Source organism: Electrophorus electricus, chromosome 14 (assembly GCF_013358815.1).
Source record: "Electrophorus electricus isolate fEleEle1 chromosome 14, fEleEle1.pri, whole genome shotgun sequence".
In the NCBI taxonomy this organism is placed as follows: domain Eukaryota; kingdom Metazoa; phylum Chordata; class Actinopteri; order Gymnotiformes; family Gymnotidae; genus Electrophorus; species Electrophorus electricus.
The window spans coordinates 11,040,001-11,061,798 of NC_049548.1; the positions used below are offsets into that span (position 1 = coordinate 11,040,001).

The 21,798-nt window shown below is 42.5% G+C and overlaps 1 protein-coding gene across 4 annotated transcripts in view; it reads left to right on the plus strand.

Annotated features, from left to right (window-relative positions):
- The window catches only part of LOC113589031 (disks large homolog 5-like), a 27,149-nt gene extending 7,054 nt beyond the window's left edge, over window positions 1–20,095 (plus strand). Inside the window, exons 6-35 of one of the 4 annotated variants that reach the window (XM_027028478.2) lie at window positions 2,087–2,340; window positions 2,655–2,967; window positions 3,484–3,714; window positions 4,114–4,298; window positions 4,474–4,599; window positions 4,745–4,877; window positions 6,192–6,319; window positions 6,409–6,584; window positions 7,213–7,319; window positions 7,774–7,866; window positions 7,961–8,812; window positions 9,547–9,667; window positions 11,091–11,229; window positions 11,844–11,965; window positions 12,252–12,368; window positions 12,963–13,125; window positions 13,199–13,243; window positions 13,378–13,554; window positions 13,842–14,004; window positions 14,309–14,442; window positions 14,588–14,752; window positions 14,888–15,068; window positions 15,517–15,665; window positions 15,886–16,056; window positions 16,341–16,528; window positions 16,768–16,911; window positions 17,193–17,320; window positions 17,682–17,791; window positions 18,497–18,606; window positions 18,989–20,095. In XM_027028478.2, coding sequence (XP_026884279.2) covers window positions 2,087–2,340; window positions 2,655–2,967; window positions 3,484–3,714; window positions 4,114–4,298; window positions 4,474–4,599; window positions 4,745–4,877; window positions 6,192–6,319; window positions 6,409–6,584; window positions 7,213–7,319; window positions 7,774–7,866; window positions 7,961–8,812; window positions 9,547–9,667; window positions 11,091–11,229; window positions 11,844–11,965; window positions 12,252–12,368; window positions 12,963–13,125; window positions 13,199–13,243; window positions 13,378–13,554; window positions 13,842–14,004; window positions 14,309–14,442; window positions 14,588–14,752; window positions 14,888–15,068; window positions 15,517–15,665; window positions 15,886–16,056; window positions 16,341–16,528; window positions 16,768–16,911; window positions 17,193–17,320; window positions 17,682–17,791; window positions 18,497–18,606; window positions 18,989–19,092 — 5,229 coding nt within the window. In that variant the 3' untranslated portion in view covers window positions 19,093–20,095. The remainder of the gene's footprint in view (window positions 1–2,086; window positions 2,341–2,654; window positions 2,968–3,483; window positions 3,715–4,113; window positions 4,299–4,473; window positions 4,600–4,744; window positions 4,878–6,191; window positions 6,320–6,408; window positions 6,585–7,212; window positions 7,320–7,773; window positions 7,867–7,960; window positions 8,813–9,546; window positions 9,668–11,090; window positions 11,230–11,843; window positions 11,966–12,251; window positions 12,369–12,962; window positions 13,126–13,198; window positions 13,244–13,377; window positions 13,555–13,841; window positions 14,005–14,308; window positions 14,443–14,587; window positions 14,753–14,887; window positions 15,069–15,516; window positions 15,666–15,885; window positions 16,057–16,340; window positions 16,529–16,767; window positions 16,912–17,192; window positions 17,321–17,681; window positions 17,792–18,496; window positions 18,607–18,988) is intronic. The other 3 variants (XM_035533550.1, XM_035533551.1, XM_035533552.1) reach the window with 3 other exon arrangements.
- The last annotated feature ends 1,703 nt before the right edge of the window (window positions 20,096–21,798 follow it).

The following is a 21,798-nucleotide window of genomic DNA, read 5'->3' on the forward strand; positions in this document are numbered from 1 at the left end:
TAATCAGACACACTTGATTCAGTTAGACACACCTGACTGAGTTAATAGGACACACCAGTTAACCAAGGCCTTGAGCAGCATCGGAATGTTGGAGTCAGCCATGTTGAAGCTGAACTCTCCAAGATGGCTGTCCAGGACTGAGATGGGTAACAGACGTTAGTGGTGGGAACAGCTGGTTTAGAGAGGTCATTCCCAGCACTGCCGCTGGAGTTGTCTAGCGCTGGACATTTTACTACAGTCAAGCAGTTGGTGACCTTTAAAGCTTCCATGCTCTCTTAGCCTTTCTTTCTCTCCACTTCTCCCTTCTGTCTGCCCTACTCTTGCTGTGCCAGTGTCTACTGGCAATAAAGGCCAGTATCCAAAACCGTGAGACTGTGTGTGTGTGTGTTTGTGTGTGTGTGTGTTTGATCTTAGGAAGTTGACCCCTTTTTGTCTCTCAGCTTGAAGGCCTGCATTGCGGATCACTGCCAGCTGATGTATATGTTCTGGGCAGACACAGGACAAACTGACTCATTTCACCTTCAGATATTGAATGGGATTACAACTCTATGGTGCCATCTAGTGCCACAATACCATTAGTGCTGTTTCTCTGTTTTTCTGACTGAAAAATTACATTTTAATGTCTTCTAAAATACAATTTTAGATACAATGCCATGCAATACTGTGCCATACTCCAAAAATACAATTTACTCCCACTATATATTATTTCAGCTTCAATCAAAATAAAATATTGTTCTCTGTACCATCCCAGCTAAAACTACAAGAACAAAACATATACTATAAAGTGCAAGTTTTGATATAACTGACTGAATGTATGTTTTTCATAGCCTTAAAGGCAAAGTAATCTAATGGTTTATACTTGTTGTTTCTAAGTGAAAGTTAGAGATGCCACCGATCAGATATCGGGCTGATATCAGCAAAAATAATGGATCGGATATCGGTGAAGAAACTTTTAAGGAAACCGAACCGATACCATCACAGCCTGAAAATGGCACAGCAGAGCAGCGCATATGATAGCCAGGTTAGTTTTCGCAAGTCACACGATAACAGCCGGGCTAATTTGAGCAGTTTATATAGTTACTTCTGTAGGATTGTCTTTAGCGTTGTCTTCCCGTGTTCAAATGGAAATATCCCTGAACTTGCACACACGTGTTATTTCCTTTGCTATGATTTTGATAACCCAGAGTTGGGAACAGGGTACCTGCCTTCTATTGAGAGCATTTAAATGAGACAAAATACAGTTTTGGCACTGTGCACTGACACTTCTTAAAAGCAAACAAATGATGACGTAGAAAGAATAACCGTATTGTAATCTTGGTCAGATTAGATTTCTTTGGGTTTTAAGCAGAGCTGGAGTGAAGAGGAACTCGTAGTACATGTCCTGTTGTGCATTTGGTGTGTAGCGGTTTGAACGGTTTAGCGCTGAAATCTACAAGAACAGTTGTAAGGTTATTATGAAGTTGATGAGGAATTATAGTTGCATTTAGTAATAAGAAAAAATGTAGACGAACTAGTGTAACCTTTTAGGAGCGAGTGAGAGAACCACATTGGACACGCGCAGACAGAGTATGTGTGAGTACAGTAAAGCTGAGATAAGGTGATGACCAAGACAATAATATCATCACGCAAAGGAAGACAATGTCATGTAATGGAAGAAAACAAATAAATGCTTTCGTCATGTAAACAGTTCTTTTTTTTTTTTTTTTTTTTTTTTTTTTCTTTTCATGATTTTATTTTTTATCTGTCATGCCTATGCACATCTGTAAAATAGCATATGTAATGCATATCATACAAAATGGTTCCCCAAAATAACTAGCTCAATGGTGGTTTTAATGAGAAAATATCAGATTGGTATTGATATTGGGCAACATTCAAATGCAAGATATCAGTATTGGATAGGTAGCAGAAAAGCTGGGATTGTGCCATCTGTTGTGAAAAATGATCTATTGCTCTGTCTACCGTGCTCATATGTATATATTCAGTAGTCTTTTTTAAAGTTCCGTTCATTTATTTGTGTTACACTGCGCTTTGATTAATGGTAGTGTGTTGTGAGCTGTTGTCTGTGATGTGTTGCGACACTCTGTAGATGCTGAGGGACACCAGCTCCTCAGACGTGGTCAACAAGCTTTACGATGCAGCGATGGAGAAGTTGGAGGCTCTCAGAAAAGAGTACGACAGCCTGCGCAGCCGCTATGGTGAGGAAACGGCTAGCCACAACGCTGATGCCAGCCGCCTGCAGCAGCTTGAGGAGGAGAACAGCAGACTCCAGAGACAGCTGGACACACTGCTCAAACAGAGAGAGGCCAGCACTCCCTACCCACAGCAGCACACTGTCAAGCGGTACTACTGGACTCCACATCACTATACTGCACTACAGTCAACAGTACATTAACCTACATTACATTTTACTAAACCAAAGAGTATACTGCACTAGACCAAACATAATGCCAGTCTACACTATAGAGTACTAGGCTAAAAATTTACTACTTTACTCTAAACTGCACAGTAGTAAATACTGTACTGTCCTGGGTGTAATAATGTACTGCACTGCACTGTTTTAGACAAAAAATATACTCCACTACACAAACTTGCACACCTGTACTTTAACATGCCACACATAACATGCATATTATGCTTCCCCCCAACCCCCCCAGGGCAGAGGTAGTGCAGCAGGAGCTCAGTAAGGTGTGTTCGCAGAACGTGGACCTGCAGAGGGAGGTGGAGCGTCTACAATCGGAAAGCACGCGTTATAAGAGTCTGCAGCTGCGGGCAGTGCAGGAGGGGCAGCGTGTACGGGAAGAGCGCGACTCTGTGCTCAGCGAGTACCGCCTGGTGATGAGCGAGCGCGATCAGGTCATTAAGGAGGTGGAGCGGCTGCAGACAGACCTGGAGGCCACCGAGGCCAAGCTGAAGAGCACCGGCAGCGAGAGGAGGGAGGCTGTGGAACAGCTGGAAGCTCTCCGCCAGGTGCCAGCTTGTACACACCACTGCAGGGGGGTGGTGTTGGAGTGGCAGGGGCATGGGAGGTTGGACTAGTGCATGGAGTGTATATGGAGTGCAGGGTTGGAGCAGTGTGCGTAGTGAGGTGGGGTTTTATTACAGTGTATGTGTGTGGAGTCTGGCGTTAGTTCAGTGTGTGTATTGTGATGGTGTGGAGTGTGAGGTTAGGTTAGTATGTGTAGTGAGGTTTTGAGGATTATGGGGATAGACTGATGTGTGAGGTTAGATGTGGGATTAGACCATTGTGTGGAGTGTGTGGGGTTAGATTAGTGTGTGTGGGAATGAGCCGGTGTGGGGTTAGACCAGTGTGAGTGTTTGTTTGTACATGTGTATTAAATGGTTTATTATTCTATGTTTTGTTTACGTTAGTGCATGTTTACATATGCATGTATATATGTTCTCTCTCTCTCTGTGTGTGTGTGTGTGTGTGTGTGTGTGTGTGTGTGTGTGTGTGTGTGTGTGTGTGTGTGTGTGTGTGTGTAGGAACTAGGTGTGGCGCTGTTGGATCGGGACCGGGCCATATGTGAACGGACGGAGCTGTTGGAGCGCTATAGCCATGAGGTGCAGCACAAGGCGGAGACACAAAAGGAGCTCTCACAGGCCTGCAAGGACATTGAGACGGCGCGCGAGGAAAGGGATGTGGCCCGCAAGGAGAGAACTGAAGCCATCATCCAGAGGGACCAGCTCCTCTGTGACTATTACCAGGCCAAACAGGTGTGTGTGTGTCTGTGTGAGCATGCGATTTATCTCCCTCTCTGCAAATAGAGTGTTATTTTATATACATGACTACTTTGACAATAGATCTTAAACTGTTTTGTTACTGCAGTGGGGGAGACATTGTGCGCATGCTGCTCTCTGTACTTGTATCATAGATCGAATGTGAGACTAACCAATTTTTGTATAGTTTGCAATCAGGATAAATGAAATGGATTCATACATTGCTAACTGGTGACTATAATACTGTTACACAGTTGCTTCTTATTTTAATATTGCAGTGGTTTATGAGCCACGGTGCAATTTAAGAGCACCAAAGCAAACTTATTTATCATAACTTTATGGCTCCCCTAATTACTGACAGCCTCTGTTTCTTTCTTCTCTCCCTACCTCCCGTAGGAGCAAGATAGTGCCACAGTGGATATGGAACGGGTGTCCAAGGAGATCGACATGTTGAGAAAGCAGTGTGAGACTGTGACTCAGGAGCTTAAGGAGGCTGTGCAGGAGGCTGAGGTGGCCAAGTGCCGGCGGGACTGGGCCTTCCAGGAGAGAGACAAGATCGTAGCTGAGAGAGAGAGCATTCGGTCTGAGCCCTCCCCTCAGCTGTGCATGCCTTCAGACACCCCACACCAACACACTGTACACACCTGCATGCACCTGTACACCAAAACCAGCTTTACCACCACATGAAGACAACTGGAGGAGTCACAAAATCTTATTCTGTATCTGTGTGCGTCTTTTCATGTCTCTGTAAACCAGGACATTGTGCGATAATCTAAGGAGAGAGAGAGACCGTGCGGTGAGTGATTTGGCAGATGCCTTGCGTAACCTTGATGATATGCGCAAGCGCAAGAATGAGTTATCACGAGAGTTGAAGGAGTTAAAGTGAGTGAACCTCACCCACACCAAACAGACACTTACACAGTACACATTTGCACACTACAGTGCACTCAATACACACGCTCTCAGCCTAACTACAGTAAATGGAAGGTTCTTGTGAGGATACATCTGTTTGTGTGTGTGTACCTAGGGAACGTTTAGAGGAAGAGCGGGATAAGAAGGCACGTTATCAGCAACTAATGGCTCATAATTCGCACGACTCTGCCATCGACACAGACTCTCTGGAGTGGGAGACTGAGGTGGTGGAGCTGGAGCGAGTGAGTGTAAGTTCCCCTCCTGCACTCACCACTGGGCTGTCCCAACACAGCAACCCAACACTCTCCAACCAATACCAGCTATCCAGAATGCTGGGCAGGTGTGCTGCACCTCTGTATGATTGGCAGGAGGTCTCTAGAATATTCTCCTCAATTCACACGCTTCATTTAGCTTGTTGGTTGTTGTTGTTCTGAATATTCTGAAATGGGCTGACCACATTAGAATTTTGGTGTTTATGGAGCATGTTGGTGTTTGATTTGGCATGTTTGTTAGTGTTTGGTGAGTAAAGTTATGTTGGTGTGCTCTGAGCTTTAGAACAGCCTGTCTGGTTCCCGTGTAGTATGCAATTTATATTGGAATTTGGTCACTGACATTAAACAAGCTGTATATTGTAACATGAAAGCAGGATTCATTGAAGTGCAATGTTTATGTAGGGCAAATTCATTCTCGTTAACCTTAATACAGACAACTGTTAGACAGAGACGCGTAACCAGAAAACACAGTAAGACAAAGCAAAACACAGATACAAAGCGAAACACAGACATAATTACAACAATTAACAACAACACAAGACATTAAGACAAAAAAGGTCTAGGAATATAGATAGGCTGGGCGGGCAAAGAGAGAAGTGAAAACAATGAAGGCCGGGAATATACAAAACACAAGATGAGGGTGGAGGCAGAAATGAAACTAAAATAAAAGCAAAGCCATGTGGCACTTGGCACCTTGAATATGTTGCTAAAGGGGATCTGTGACATATAGAATTGTATGGATTTGAAAAGTCAGTTGTGGAATAAATTTATATATAGTAAGATGTGTCAAAAATGTAGTTGTAACTAAACATAGCATGATAATACATATGTTTGAGAAAACCAATGGATATAGCTAAAAATGTAAAAAAAAAAAAAAAAAGGCTTTTGTACTTGCAATTTTTTTGTCTGTTTAGGATATTTAAAATAAACAATTCTTTCACTATTTGAGTGCTATAAATGTTTTGCACATCCATTCTAATAAAATCACTTAAATAAGTCTGGATGGAATTGTAATTTTTCCAATTTCACTATGTAACGACTAAAACAAAATTTAAATTGCCACCAAGAAGCATCCATGGGTCTGAACAAAAATTTGAGATTTAATCTTTTTGCAGTATTGCCCAACCCAAGAATAGGGTATGGTACACAGTTTATTGACTCTCTGATATACTGACATATTAATGGAAATTAAATATTTCTTCATATTTCATTTAGAATATTTTTATAATTTTTGCACCTAATTCATTAGTTTACTGTGTGCATCTGAGGAATCTTGGTTGGTTCTTACAGGAGGACATGGATCTGAAGGCTCTGGGATTTGACGTGGCAGAGGGGGTAAATGATCCGTATTTACCTGGAGATTGTGGTGTATTTGTGACCAAGGTGGACAAAGGAAGTGTGGCAGATGGCAGGCTACGGTAGGATGATGCCTCAGCACTGTGTGTTTGCACTATGGAGTCATTCTGAACAACTTCTGGAGGTGGACCTGTTGTTTTTCTCACTGCAGAGTGAACGATTGGCTGTTGAAGATAAATGATGTTGACTTGGCCAATAAGGACAAGAAGCAAGTGTTGAAGGCAGTGCTCAGTGGGGGTGGCGTCATCAACATGGTAGTCAGGAGGAGGCGGTCTCTTGGAGGAAGGATGGTCACACCAATTCATCTCAATCTCAGTGGGAGTAAAGGTCAGAAATCCCACCTTCACCAAAACACAGCTACTACAATAGCCCTTTCAAGAAAACCACTTCAACTAATATGCAGCTGGTATAATAACCCCTTCAGCTAATATACAGTTGTATTAACTAATATACAACTTTTAGAACCTACTGCCCTGTTGGCAACCTATTGTCAATGTGATTTTGAAGTGATATGCTTTTTAAAAGTGTGTGTGTATGTATGTGTGTGTATGTATGTGTGTGTATGTATGTGTGTGTGTGTGTGTGTGTGTGTGTGTGTGTGCATTTATTTTACTTATTGTAATAGCAGAAAAATGAAAACTCCTGGGTGAATAATGGTGATTTAAAAAATAATGGTGATTAAAATCATTCTGAACAAATATTTGTCTTGGCTACACTTATGTCCAGTCAGTTGTAAGATGGTTAGCCAAACAAACAAACCCAGTTAATTTCAGAATATTCCAGTGGTAGCTGTAATGTTGGGATGTAATTGTAATAAAGACCAAGTACACAAGCAAACTTTGACGCACTCTATGGACTGAGAAGTGAGTGTTCTAAATGAATTACTGGCTTCTATTGTTCCCTTGCGAAGAATCTGTCTGCAGTGTAAAGATGATTCTATGTGTGTGTGTTTCAGTGGACAGTGGAATTGTGCTGGAGGGTGGTGTGTTTGTTGCCTCTGTCTCTGCCAGGGGTCCAGCTGCACGGGAGACCTCTCTCTGTCCAGGGGACAGGCTGATTGCCGTGAGTCTCGGGGCTCAGGCAACTGTTGGGCTCTTTTCTGGGCCTGTTCTGTTATGATGCCATTCATTGTTTGAATGTCAGTATTGTCACAAAATAGAAAATAAGGTACTTTTTAGGTGAAACAAAGCCCTAATATAAAAACCTCAGAGTATTGAGTCAGAAAAGACACCCAGAAAGCAGTGAAGATATCGGTTTAATATCAGTACTAATTGGACACTTTTTATCTAGTTAAGCAGTCTTGGGGAAAGAGTGCATACTAGAATGAGGTGTGTTACAGTATCACTGGACCCTAACTCTGCAGAGTGGTAGATCTCTGTCTTAATCTCACTGATATAATGCTTTAATGTGGAGCACTTGTGTTTAGTAAGGACTAAATCCTTTTATTTAATTTAGAGTGATAATTCTGAAATTTGAGGGGCTCATTGAATGCCCTTTCTTTGTCTTTCTCGTGCAGATTAATGGGATTGCTGTGGATAATAAGTCTCTGAGTGAGTGTGAAGCATTGTTGAAGAGCTGTAGGGAGTCTCTGTCTCTCTCAGTTATAAAGGTTAGCACTCCAGGCTTTTTGCTTGTTTAATACATTTTTCATTATTTAATACTTTAGTCTTTTGTCCCTAATAATTTTCCTGTTCTTTCCTCAGAGTGCATGTGGTGTAACTCTGGGAGAGAGTGTGCGAGAATATGAACGTGGCTGTAACGTCAAAGTGCCCCCTCTGGAGGCACACATGCGTAACTACAGGGACCAGTTGGTCAGCAGTACCAGTGAGATCCAGAGCAGCCATCAGGGGGCACCCTGCTCTACAGAGCCTTTCCACGAACATTTCTTCCAGCGGCCAGACCCTGCCAAACGACCCCTTACGTTTCACCCTATTGTCTCTGGTGACTGCCTCACTATGGAAACAGTGCTGGAAAGGGGAGGTGTGCCTCAGAAGCTCAGTGGAGGCACCTGGCCCAAGATAATAGCAACGCTGGACAATACTTCGCCCCTTTCCATACTTAAGACTAAGAAACGCAAGTCCATTTTTGACTCTGATTTGTACAGACAGCCAGACACGTCAACAAAGCTAGAATATGTCTCTTTGGCTCATATGCCCAAACACTCCACACAAAGCTCCAGGCCAGAGGGGTCACCACAGAGCCCACCTGAGCCACCCAAACGCAGTGACTCTTTCAAATTTAAACACAATCAACAAGGAAGCTCTGCCTCTGACTCCACCATTACTACTGCAACACCTCCTGCCACACCCGTACAAACCACGCCCTCTCTCACACCTGGTGGGAGGTCCGACCTGGGTGTTCAAGGTCTCGATAGAAATGGGAACTTGCTTCAGCTGCAAAATGTAGGTGACATTAGGCCAACCACCCCAAGGAGTTCATGTGATGAGGAAGTGACACGACAGGGGGCGGATGAGTTGGAGATGAGGAAGGCAAGGCTGAATTCTGCCCCCAGCCGACGTGCCCTGACACCACTGCAGATTCCCATACCATTAAAGGTAGCACCCTACGTCCTACACCCATCATCCTACACTATATATGCTAGGTGTTGCATAATACACAGTAGATAGTACAGATCCCCATATCACAAATGGTACCACCCAACACCCTACAACCTGTATCCTATACATACCACACAGTAGACATTGTGGATCCCCATGCCAGTACAGGTACCACCCTACAGCCTAATAAGTTGTATACTTCACAGTGGTTGGCATAGAACCCAACATCACTCCAAGTACCCCCCTACACCCTAAAGACTACATACTGCACAGTGTAAATCCCCATACTACAGCATGTACCTGATTATGCCCAACATCATATATGCAACATGCACAGCAAAGAGTGTAGATCCTCATAACACTACAGGTATCACACTACACACTATGCCTTATATGCTATATACTACACAATAGAAAGTGCTGATACCACACTACTACACAGCGCACATACATTACAGCGGCACTGTGATGTATCGTGTCATAATATCCCCTACATACTCCATATTAATCATTACACAGTGCAGATGCGATATACAATTACAGTTACCATACTACACACTGCATGCTACACCTGCAAGTGTGTTCTGTTTCTAGTATTGTCTCTTATACTGGCCATTAACGTGTGAGTTATGTATGTATAGGGTGTGTTTAGCTCAGTGCTGTCTTGTGGTGTTGTGTGTCTTGTACATTTTGTCCTGTACATTTGAGTTGATGCTTGCTTTCCTCTCCAGACACCTGAGGATGCATGTGCAGAAGCCGCTGATGTTCTGCGTCTCTGCCCTGACCACTCACAGAAGCAAAGTATGAACGCCTTTCTCCTAGGACACCACCCATCTACGGCCACACCCGCATGTAGGTACCACCAGTCTGTTTGGACTGTTGCGAAGGTTTACTGCATTTAGTGTGCAACATGGTTACACTCACCTGATTCACTGTTTCTTTGTTTTATTACAGAATTGAATCAGGTGTGTGAAAGCATGAATTCCAATAAAATAGGCAGTGTATGTATCAGCAGTACTACTCTTCTAGTACTCTCTACTAGTATGGCTATATAGGTGTAGTGTGCCAAAATCTATTCAGTTTTCTATCGCATCGGAGCATGTGAAAGGGAGTGTGGAGCTCTGCACTCTGTTTCGAGGATGTGCTCACTGATTCCACCCAACAGACTGCACACACTTTTCTCTATATAACCAACAAGGTAGTGGCCAGTTAGAGAAACAGTGAGTGAGTTTAAGTTTTTAAAGAGATGTACATAACCCAAAGGTTACTTTCAGGTGTATCTCATGTACTGTAGCTGTAAATGAGAATCATTGTTTGTGCAGTACTGGAGAGAAACCTGTGTACTGTAAATGAGTCATTTCACAGTCACAGAAGGGAGCCCTCTAGCTGTGGATGCATGGTACCAACATCAGTAACAATACTACTCTATTAGAACTTCAGGAACTAGTCCTCCTACTCTGTTAGTACTCTGAGTACTGGTGTTCTATTAGTAACAGTACTATAATACTACTACTCCTGTAACAGTGTCACACTAACACTCTACTAAAGGTACTGTCTTTACAAGTACTCTGGTTATAGTACTGCTTTAGTAACCATATTCGTTATTTCATTACATTTTACATTTAGCAGACGCTCTTACATTTACCGGAGCAACTTACAAAAGTACTTTGTCATCTATTCATAGAATGTATCCTAGCCAGTACAGTAGGTTCGAGTTCAATATGCTGTTGAACTAGAATACTGCTGAAAAACAGGAATCAGTGCTGATACCTAGAGGAAATGCAAAATAAGCATAACCTCTATTATCAGACAATGATAAGTTTGGTTTATTTCAGTTACTGTACAGTAGTATGAAATGTATTTCTCATTAGTATTATCTAAACCATCAGGAGATACTGACCTAATGGCTGTATGTTGTTTTCCTAAATTGTTTACATTAAACATGTCTTCTCAGTGTCCAGCTGAGGGGATCTCTTGTTTATCTCTCAACTCAGTTCCCTCCTTGTGCTCTAGATCTCTCCCCATTATGTGACAGCAGTCGTCCTGCTGAGGTTTTTTCCAGGAGCTGTTTTTGTGTGGTTTTTTGTCCCCCTATGGCCTTGGCTAATTGACATTTGAAGTTTCACCTCTCTTAGACAGTTGGCGTGTTAATCTCAGTAGTTAATTTTTCTACTTAACCTGGTAGTCACTGATTTCTTCTTTCCGTTACGTATCTACTGAATAAAGATGGCGGGTGGTGGTCGGTGGTGGTGTGCTCTTTTGTGTGTCACCCCAGACCCCCCATCCAGAGGTCTGTCTCCCTGTCTTGCATTTACAACTGTGATGAGGAAACCAGTGTACACAGCTTGGAGCCACTGGATCAACGCCACCAGCTCCCCTGGTCCTGCTGCTGTGCATCAGCGCACGCACCCCAAGTATGGAGACATACATACACAAACACATACTAGGGTTATGTTTCACTGTGATTTAGAGTGTATTTTCTGGTGGTTACCAACCATTTGTGTTTTTCGAAATATTAATTAAAATTCACTTGCTTCTATCCATTAAAAAATCTTTTTTTAATCCATTTTTAAATTTTCTTTTTTAAAAACCCATTCTTATATATATATATATATATATATATATATATATATATATATATATATATATATATATATATATATATATATATGATTGCTACCGTGAAACCCTGATATTTTTATACTAACTTGATATATCATGAAAATTTCAAACACACAAACACTGACACATTAGATCCATTACTTCTTAGCTTAGTGTTGTAAGTCTACATGAGATTCAATTTTATTAAAATTCAATTCTCAGTTCAATTCTATTAAAATGACTTTATTGGCATGAATTTAACTGTTGTTCAAGCATGATAGAAGTTGTAATGATAAAATGATAAATGTTGTAATGTAGTTGACAATAAAAGGGGAAATATGAAAATGAAAAACGAAGAATAAACAATGTACACACATTCTTCTCTCTCTCAAATATTCACACACACCTCTCTCTCTCTCTCCTCCAGTGCGCAGCATCAGGGTCGTCGGAGTTTGGATCTGAGCCATAACGGTTCAAGTGAACTCTCTGACCCGCCACGCAATAGAGTTCAGCACAACACCCACTCACTGCCCTCAAGCGCGAGGCAAGGTCTGTACTCATCCTTTTACAGTAGGGTCCTCACACCATGAGTCTACACACTTGCTTTGTTAAACAGAATCGTTCACACAATCACTCTGATATAACAATAGGCGTAATTTTCTCTCACCCTTTACAACATAGATCTTTGCTCAGTTATGCTGATGGGTACTAAAATAATACAAATTTTGCTGAGTATTTAATTTTGATGTGTGACATTAGCCTTCTGCATCATAGTTAGTTGTTCATAGGCTTTCTTTGAGCTGTGGGCATGAGTGTTGGTGTTTCTTCTGTGCAGGTTTGTCTCAGTATCCAGCTGAACGGATAAAAATCCCCAATACGCTTCGCTACACCCGCTCCAGCCAGGGTTCAGACAGGGGTCAGAATCCATCGCCTTACATTCGTTCAGGCACATGTACATGTGTATACACACAGAGCATAACTACAAATGTATAATCATTTAATTATCCTTAAAATCCATATAAAACTACAATATGTAGAGTAACCTTTGTGACATTAAAGTAATAAAATGCAATGGTAGTGTGGTAGACAATAATGAAAATATAAAATTATTTTCCTGATATGCAAATCAGTAATCTGGTAATAGTGCCCACCCCTGAGAGGATGTTGGCTGTGGTTCACAGCAGGCTGAGTGTTGGATTGCTGAGTTTTATCTTCTGTAGGAAACTTGAGGTTTTCTGTTATTTTTCATTTTCTGAGAACCAGTGTGGTCAGCTGCCTGGCCACTAAGATTATTCAAACCCTATTTTTTTATATTTATACCTTTTTTTTTTTTCAACCTAATGAAACATAGATAAAACAGATAGATGGTGAACAGCTAATTTTGTTTCTGCCTAAGAAAAAAGTTCCAAATATGCAAATTGATGAATGCAGCAAGTCTTCTGATATTGGGTGAGCTTTTTAAGGACAAATGTTTGTACAAATTGCATAAGACTCATGCAGAATTCAGTCATTTTTGTGTGTGTGTGTGTGTGTGTGTGTTTACCAGGTTCCCACTCTGAGGGCAGCAGCCCAAGTCTTGTGACTCCACCCCTCTCTCCTCTCAGTCTGGATGCTTCCTCGTTTACCAGTAACCAATCACAGAGCTCCCTCTCCTCCCAGCCCAGGCTCTCAGTCAGCCCTGCACTAACAGGAGACCAGTGGAAGGAAAGGTAGACCCACACTGATTCATGCATACACTGATGATATCTGAGTTTCACTAGCTGAGCCGGATTTGCCCTGTAGTCCTTCAGGTCAGGTGGAATACTGGCTCGCTCTCACGTCTTCTATGTGAGTAGTTTGTGTGAGTGTGTATGTTTGTGTGTTGTGGAAGAGAACATTTGTAAATCCTTTTAGATTCTGTCTTTCCTCTCTTTTGTTTTCCTCCTGAACTCTGTCTCTCCTCATCCCCATGCCCCCTGTAGGTGTGGCTGTGTTTCAGCCCCTCCCCTCCATTTGAGCTCTTCCCCCCTCCCCCAGCTCCTCCCTTCCCTTTCCTGTCTCTGCTCCATTCGTTCCACCAGACCTCAGTTCCATAACGGGCCCTACGGGAAGCTTCCTCGAGCTGCCCGTGTGAGGTTCTGCTCTCTACGGAACCTGAGGTTGGTTCTGTGCATGGAGAACAGCTCCCTCGCCTGCTGCCCCTCATCCAAACCCTCATTATGTTCCCATGGTTCTTGAAGGGTTTTGGATTTTTTAGAATTGGTCTTTCTGTCTGGCATACAGGATTAATTTATCTGACACCTCATTTCATTTCACTGGTTCTGTCAATGAATCCTCTATTCTGAGAGACTTTCTAAATTGTGGGGGAAAAAGGATGTTTATATATTTTAAAATCAGGTAATTATGTTAATTTGCACTGGTTCCTATGTGTGTATGTGTGTTACAGACCATACATTGAAGAGCCCCGTTGTGTCACCATCCCCAAGGGGGTGGAGCCTCTTGGCATTTCCATTGTGGGTGGGGAGAATGGTGGAATCTTTGTTTCCAAGGTTACAGGAGGCAGCATTGCTCAGCGGCACCATCTAGAGTTTGGAGATCAGCTGCTGGAGGTGCACCACCTTATACCTGTAGAGCGTCATCTTACACATGCAGATTCACACTGTTTTACACCTGCAGAGCAGCAACATTTAGGCACCACTTACGCATCGAAAGTGACACGTTACACCTGTAGATAAACACCATTTTGCATAGATCAGTACCATCTTACACCTGCAGAGTACCTCCTTACAGGCTTTGATCATCACCTTATTCCATCATATCAACACCACCTTACACCTGCATATCAACACCACCTTGCACAGAGCAAAGTAGCAGCACCTTACACAAATCCACCTGGTCCCTCTCTCTTTCCAGTTTAATGGTATTAACCTGCGGAATGCTACGGAGCAGCAGGCACGTCTCATCATTGGTCAGCAGTGTGACATCATTACTATACTGGCCCAGTACAATCCACACATGTACCAACCAGGGAACCACTCGCACTGCAGGTACACACACACACACACGCACACACACGCATGTGTTAGTCAGCAGGGTGGAACCATGGCCATGGCTGTACTCACATTGCCCATTACAGCCCCTTCATATTTGAGTTGATGTGTACATGTGTTTGTGTTCCTGTTTCGTCTGCAGCTCCAGGATGGAGTCAGTGAGTGCCCGCTCTACACCTGTGGGAAGCGACGGAGGTACACCTGACGCCTGCTCCACTGTCGATGCTCTTGGGGAACAGGAGGAGAGAACCCCCACGCCTCCATCCAAACACCCCACCCCCACGCCCACCACTCGCAGCTCACTCTGGTACAACACACACACCCCACACCCTCTCTTTCCCTTTACAGCTTACTCCAGTACACATGTCAGTGCAATACTCAGAAGTTAGGCCCAAGGTAGTGATTGGTCTTAGACTATGCTCTGTGCTCTTTGATTGGTCAGGGGCTGCAGTGAGGGTGGGAGACAGGTGGACCCAAGGCAGGTGACTGTGAGGAAGACTCAGGTGGATCTGGGGGTGAAGATCTGTGGAGGGAATCTCAGTGGGATCTATGTGGAGAGTCTGGAGGAGGAGAGTCCTGCAGGGTGCGCCGATGGCCTGCAACCTGGAGACCTTATACTGGAGGTACAGAAACAGATAACCACTCACACTGGAAGTACAGAAACACATAGAATCTCACTCACACTGGAAGTACAGAAACGCATAGAATCTCACTCACACTGGAAGTACAGCAGCACAGAGAATTTCACTGTCACTGGAAATACAGCAGCACAGAGAATCTCACTCACACTGGACGTACAGAAACGCAGAATCTCACTCACACTGGACGTACAGAAACACAGAATCTCACTCACACTGGACGTACAGAAACGCAGAATCTCACTCACACTGGACGTACAGCAGCACAGAGGATCTCACTCACTGGAGGTACAGAAATAGAATTTTACTTATACTGGACATAACGAAACAGTGAATCCCACTCATTGTAGGATACTTGTTGTGGGATTGGCGATGGATTGGTAAACGTAAACTGTACTTTCTCTTTCTCTCTCTCTCTCTCTCTCTCTCTCAGCTGTGCTCAGTGAGCATGAGGAGGAAGACAGCAGAGGAGGCCTATATGGAGATGCTGAAGCCAGCAGAGACTGTTACTTTCAGAGTGCAAAAGCGCCCTGACGACTGGAGGCGCATCAGAAACACACCTGGTGACGGTTTCTACGTCAGGTACCTCCTGCAAGAGGGGGGCTTGTGTGTCTCTGTGTACATGTCATTGACCTCTGTGGTGGGTTTTGTTCTTCTTAAATGCTTAGTGTCAGAGTATTCAATAATTTCATATTATGGCTAAATACACATGAGTACAAATAAATACATAAAGCAATGTTTAATGTGTTGTAGTTTTATTAATAGTATTATTAATAATACTAAGCTCTTACTGGTCCCGTAGAGCACTGTATGATCGCATGGGTGAGTCCGAGCAGGAACTGAACTTTAAGAAAGACGACATCCTCTATGTGGACGATACACTACCCAATGGAAATTTCGGCTACTGGTTGGCGTGGCAACTGGACGAGAACGGGCAGAAACTATGCAGGGGGCAGGTGCCCAGCAAATACATGTGAGTGTCAGAAATGGACTTTATTTATTTATCCTTCATTCTTTCACTTGGTCTCATGAGAATGTTGTTGTCTCAGTGTTGTTATTTTTGTATTACTTACATTTTTTGTATTTATATTCCATTTTTCTGTTTCTCTTGTAATCCTATGTCCTAGAGTTCAGAGTGTGCATATTACTGTGTGCATGTATTTGCATACTCGTGTTTGCAAATACAGTATGTGTGAGTTTCTCCACATATTGACTAACATGGGGAGGGGTGAATGCGGGTGGTGGTGGCGGGTGTAGGTTGGAGCACTACCCTCGCCGCTGCAGTGGAACTGAAGGGAAGGATGATGAGGGGAAGACGGTGTCTGCGGCTGCGCGTCGCTCGTTTTTCCGACGGAAACACAAGCACAAACGCAGCGGCTCTAGAGATGGAAAGGACGGACCCGCCCCCGACTCCATCAGCACAGACTCCATACCATACACGGAGGGTGAGAGGGGCTGCCCACACACAAGACCATGATGAGCATATGTTTTCTGTGCCTTCAGTTGGTTGTGTTCTTTGTGGTTGTAATTCAGTATACAGTGTGTTGGATTTTGGGATTGTAATGTTGATTTTTGATATTCTCAGATTTGCACTGTCCAGTGTTATGCAGTCATATACATGGAGTAATAAACATGTTCCCTGACTTCCAGCTTTCAAGTACATGTGTTTGTCTGTGTTGTGTAGAATGTGTAAGCCTTGCCTATCAGCAAGTGCAGAAGGTTGAGACGACTAGTCGTAGGCCAGTGTTGATCTTGGGGCCCCTGGTTGAGCCAATTAAAGACATGCTGGTCAGAGAGGCTCCTGGGAAATACTGCCGCTGCCTCCTGGGTATTTCATTTCTTCGCCTGTTTAAATTATTGATCACAATTATTTTCAATCACTGCATTTTATTAAAGCACAGTACTTATCAAGCTGTTTATTTGATTAATCACTTATCAGAATCACTGTCATTCAGCACTAGGAAGCTTAAAACAGACACCACAATAATGGAAGTACATATAAACTATGCATTTGATAGTTGGGTTGGGTCTGGCAACACTGCTGTGTAATTGGGCAATGTTGACATTTGTACATGTCTCCATGTAGTGGGTGTGTTTGTCTGTGTTTAGAGGTGATGAAGGCGTCACAGCAGGCAATCGAGCGAGGAGTGAAAGATTGTCTGTTTATCGACTACAAGCGTAGGAGCGGCCATTTTGATGTCACCACTGTTGCATCTATTAAAGAAATCATAGAAAAGGTTTGTTCAGCTTGTTTTATGCATACACTTTAGAACTGCAGAAATGTTCAAATAATTTACTTCAGTAATGTGACTGTAAAAGCTCTGTTGGTGGGGTTCTCTCCAGTCAAATTTCCATTAACACTCCATTCTTTCACTCTGTCAGTACCTTAGTGCTGTTCTAAGTTGAGTTTGAATTGTCTCTTTCTACTTCTGTATGTCTTGCACTCACTTTTTGTCTCACTCATACTGTCTCATTTTCCCAGTCTCATTCTCTCTGTCTCTCTCACACACACTCATTCATGCTCACTGTCACTCATTTTCTCTCTCTCTCTCTCTCTCTCTCTCTCTCTCTCTCTCTCTCTCTCTCTCTCTCTCTCAGGACTGTCACTGTCTGATTGACATTGCTCCTAATGCCATCGAGCGGCTGCACAGTGTCAGCATTTATCCCATCATCATTTTCATTCGCTACAAAAACGCCAAACAGATCAAGTAAGTGTTTTGGGTGTTAGGAGTCCACCTGGAAATATTCCCTCATGGTGTTCACTTTATTCTTTCCATCCTTTTCTTCTATGGCCTCCTTTGTCTAATCCAGTGTGTCTATCTCCCAGTGCACTGAACTTCTCACTGTGCTTTTTCCTGTTTTACTTTTTCTGGCAGGTTTGATGTTTCAGCTTATTAAGGGTTTGATAGTTCAGTTCTTGAAAGGTTTGGTTGTTCAGTTCATGAGGGGTGTGATGATAATTCAGCTGATGTAGTGTTTTGTGGTTTATAAATGGTTTAATGTTTCAGCTCAAGAAGAGTTTTGTTGGTTCACACTGAGATGTTGAAATGTGAAGCACTGTCTCCAACTTTGGCACTGGGCCTGAGCACATCAGCTGCAGGCTGTAATTATAACTGTGTGTGTGTGGGTACATATATGTGTGGAGCGAGGAAGAGAGGAAGACAACAGAACTTATTGTGGTCTAACATTTTTGAGTGCTCTAATACTCTGTTGAGAAGATTATAGAGAGATTATCCTGCTGTGATTGGGTATGCATCAGTTAATTAAAGTTATCAGAAGAGTTGGGATGAGGCCGATTGCGGTTAAGAATTGGGACAATTTATGTACATATGTATTTACAGATGCATAGTTTTCTGGGTATATCTTAGACTTGTTGATATGTGTTGTGCCTGTGTGTGCGTGTATGTGTTTAGAGAGCAGAAAGACCCAGTGTACCTGCGAGATAAAGTGTCACAGAAACATTCCAAGGAGCAGTTTGAAGCAGCACAGAAAATGGAGCAGGAGTATAGCAAATACTTCACAGGTGAGCAAGTCGTCCTACCACACACCCACACAGAGACATGAAAGGGCTTTATCTTTAAAGATTATATATACTCTGTTGTTGTCGTTGGTGCACCTTCATGAAGGATTGATTCTGCCACAGACCCTCATAAAGCTAACATGAGCCATAACTGGCCTAGTGACGGTCCTGATAAAGCTAGTGCAGGCCCTGCCAGAGCTTCTGCAGGCCCGGATGGAGCTAGCGCACACCTTGCTGAAGCTGCTCAAAACCATCATATAGCTAGTACAGACTGACAGATCTGCTGCAGGTCCTTGGAGAGCAAGCTCAGGTCCTTAGCAGCTTTTAATACTGCTACTGATTACTGTTGTTGATAATAATGAAATTATCATTGTTGTTGTTACAGGTATGGTGCAGGGAGGATCGCTGTCCTCCATCTGCACGCAGGTGATGGCCATAGTGGAGCAGGAGCAGACCAAAGCCCTGTGGCTGCCTGATGCATCAGTATAACACTACAATTACAGCCCTAACTAATACTACAGCTCCCATTCTACTAGACTACAACTCCTCACTTCTCTAAAGCTGTATGGTAACAGATGTTCACAAATCAAATCAGCACAAAGCTCTACACAGCAATAATACAAAACACTACTGCTTCACAAAGCCCTCCTGTACATCCCATTTAACACTCTAACTTTGGTCAGGAGACAGGTACAATGAGGGTACAAATGAAGTCTATTTTGAGTGAACAACATGGCACTAAATCCACTAGATTTGCTCTGTAGTTTGTACTGTGGTAATGTTGACATATAATGGCTCTGATTTCTGCTTTGGTCTTTAACACAGTAACAATTAGAACATTGTAGAGATGTTGCAGCAGACACTTTCATAGACACTATATTTATTACACTCATTACACTTTTACTCAAATGTTTATTGTACTTGTCTACTCCACTCACTCTGGGGTGTGTTCCAAATCACAATCAGTTAGACACCCTGTGATAGTCTGGGCACTGCCCCCAATTACACCCAGCTGCAGGAATGGTGGCAGGGCCAGAGCTGTGTCAGGTACTTACAATGCAAGGACAGCCAATGGTTTTTATTTTTTAAAACTCCCAAACCTATATTTTAGTTTTACCCCTATTCAGTACTTAAAGAAGACATCTCTATTTGTAGCAGTTCTTTGTTTATATTTTATCTTATACTTGTGGTGTCTTACTTTTTTCTTATTTAAGTGAAAAATTATGCATCCAGAGCATCTTGCTCAAATATGCATCCATGCTCTTTGTTACATTGTCCTGTTTACTGATTTTTTTTTTTTTTTTTTAAATTTAAGAACATTTTCTAATCCATCTCAATTGAATTGCTAGCATGGCTTTAATTCCAGGCCTCTTTTTCAGTGTGCCAAATTCTCTTCAAAGCTTTCCATTGCTGTTTTGTGGGAGGAATCGCAGTTAAAATTGAATATGGTACATAAAAAAACAGTAAATAAAAGCAAACCTGTGAAATTGCAGTGCACGTTTTAGGTGTGGTTGTTTTTTGTTTTGTTTTTTTGTTGTTGTTTGTTTTTTTTTTTAATTCGTTGTATGCATTTATCAGGCCACAACTAAATACTTTGTGTATTTTATGACATGGCTCTCCCTAAGTGAAACATGGTTTTCATGCCACTTTGAAATACAATCCAAACCTTTGAAAGAAAACTAGGAAGGTGTTGCATTTCACTCTCTCAGTGCAGCTGACACACGTGCATGTAGACCATTTTCTTGTCTTCTGTTTCTGTGTGAGGAATTTCTAGAGCTTTTTCTATAAGCGTTAAGCATCACAAAATTAGATCAGATCAACACTGCGGTCAGAATTCTGACATCTTCAATAAGGTGTGATGAAACAATAGCCTGACTCACCAATAGCAGGGCATCACTAATATGTTGACCTACCATTATAGTTTTGTGGGAGTTCCTGGCCTGAGAGTTTCGAACTGTCCTGTTTTTTCCAAAGACAGCTCTACCCTGGAAAGCACAATGATGTTATTAATTTCCATTACATGAAGGAACGCACCATTTTCCTTTTTTAACAGTATCCCATAAGGCAATGCTAGCAAAGTCACTATTCTTCCTGGCTGCAGGTATCATTGTCAAAGCTAGCCACTCTCATGGTTCATACTACCCCATTTGTGTTTCCTATTGACTCACGAGGGATGAAGAAGAGACCAAACATTACACCTAATCAACACACAAATTTGCTTATGCTTAATATGTCTTCATGGCTATATTGCGCCAGTCGGCTGCTGCTAATTGTGTATTTTCTGAGTGCTTTCCTCAGTGGTCAAAGAAAGCTCTGACACAATCACAAAACGGGTAACTCTGAACCCAGGATGTGATGAAGAGGCAGGCATTTCTCCTGCAAGGGTCACCTTTACGTTCAGGAAAAGGAACACTGTCATGATTTTAAGTCAGTAAATGCAAAACCACTAAATCAACTGATCATATCTACAGTTCTTGTTGCATATATGCAAGTTGTTGAATGCTCAGTATGCATACATTTATAATCCACATGCCTCTCATTTCCACTGGATTGATTTTGAATACTGTTTATTATTTGGCATTTTTGAGCTTCTGTATGCAGCAGGCATGCTTGAGTGACGTTTATGCATGCCCATGCAGCACTAGCACCTGTCTGGAGATCTGTGGTGGAGTTGACCACTGATTAAAACCACCAATACCCATCATAAGCAGCAAGAAGGGTATAAGGCCTAGAGTTTGTCTCTGTGAATCGAATAGTTCTAACTGCAAAATTAGTGTTTGTGATTCAGGCATTGTTGGGGAAGCTCCCCAACCCCACTAACTCCTGCAAGTGGCCTGCCTCCGAGCCTTGTAGCAAAATGGCTTGGGACTGTAACATTGGAATAGCCTCCCCTTTCACACCAAATTAAAGAAAAGGGATTTTCTCGACAGAGATGATTGTGTTTTGCATTTAAATCTTATGTGGTTGTTGATAGTTGAAAATCACAGCATGCTGTAGCTAAAACATTTAGCTCATGTTCAGAATTTACCTGGCTTAGGTTTTTTTTTTTTTTTTTTTTTTTTTTCCTGACCTGAAAGAACAAACATGGAGCTAAACACTTTGTCATAGATTTCGAGACCAAAGTTGAACCTAGCTCTAGAATAATAATTCCCCATATAAGTCCCAGACTTGACTGAATCTATTTACAGGAAGCTT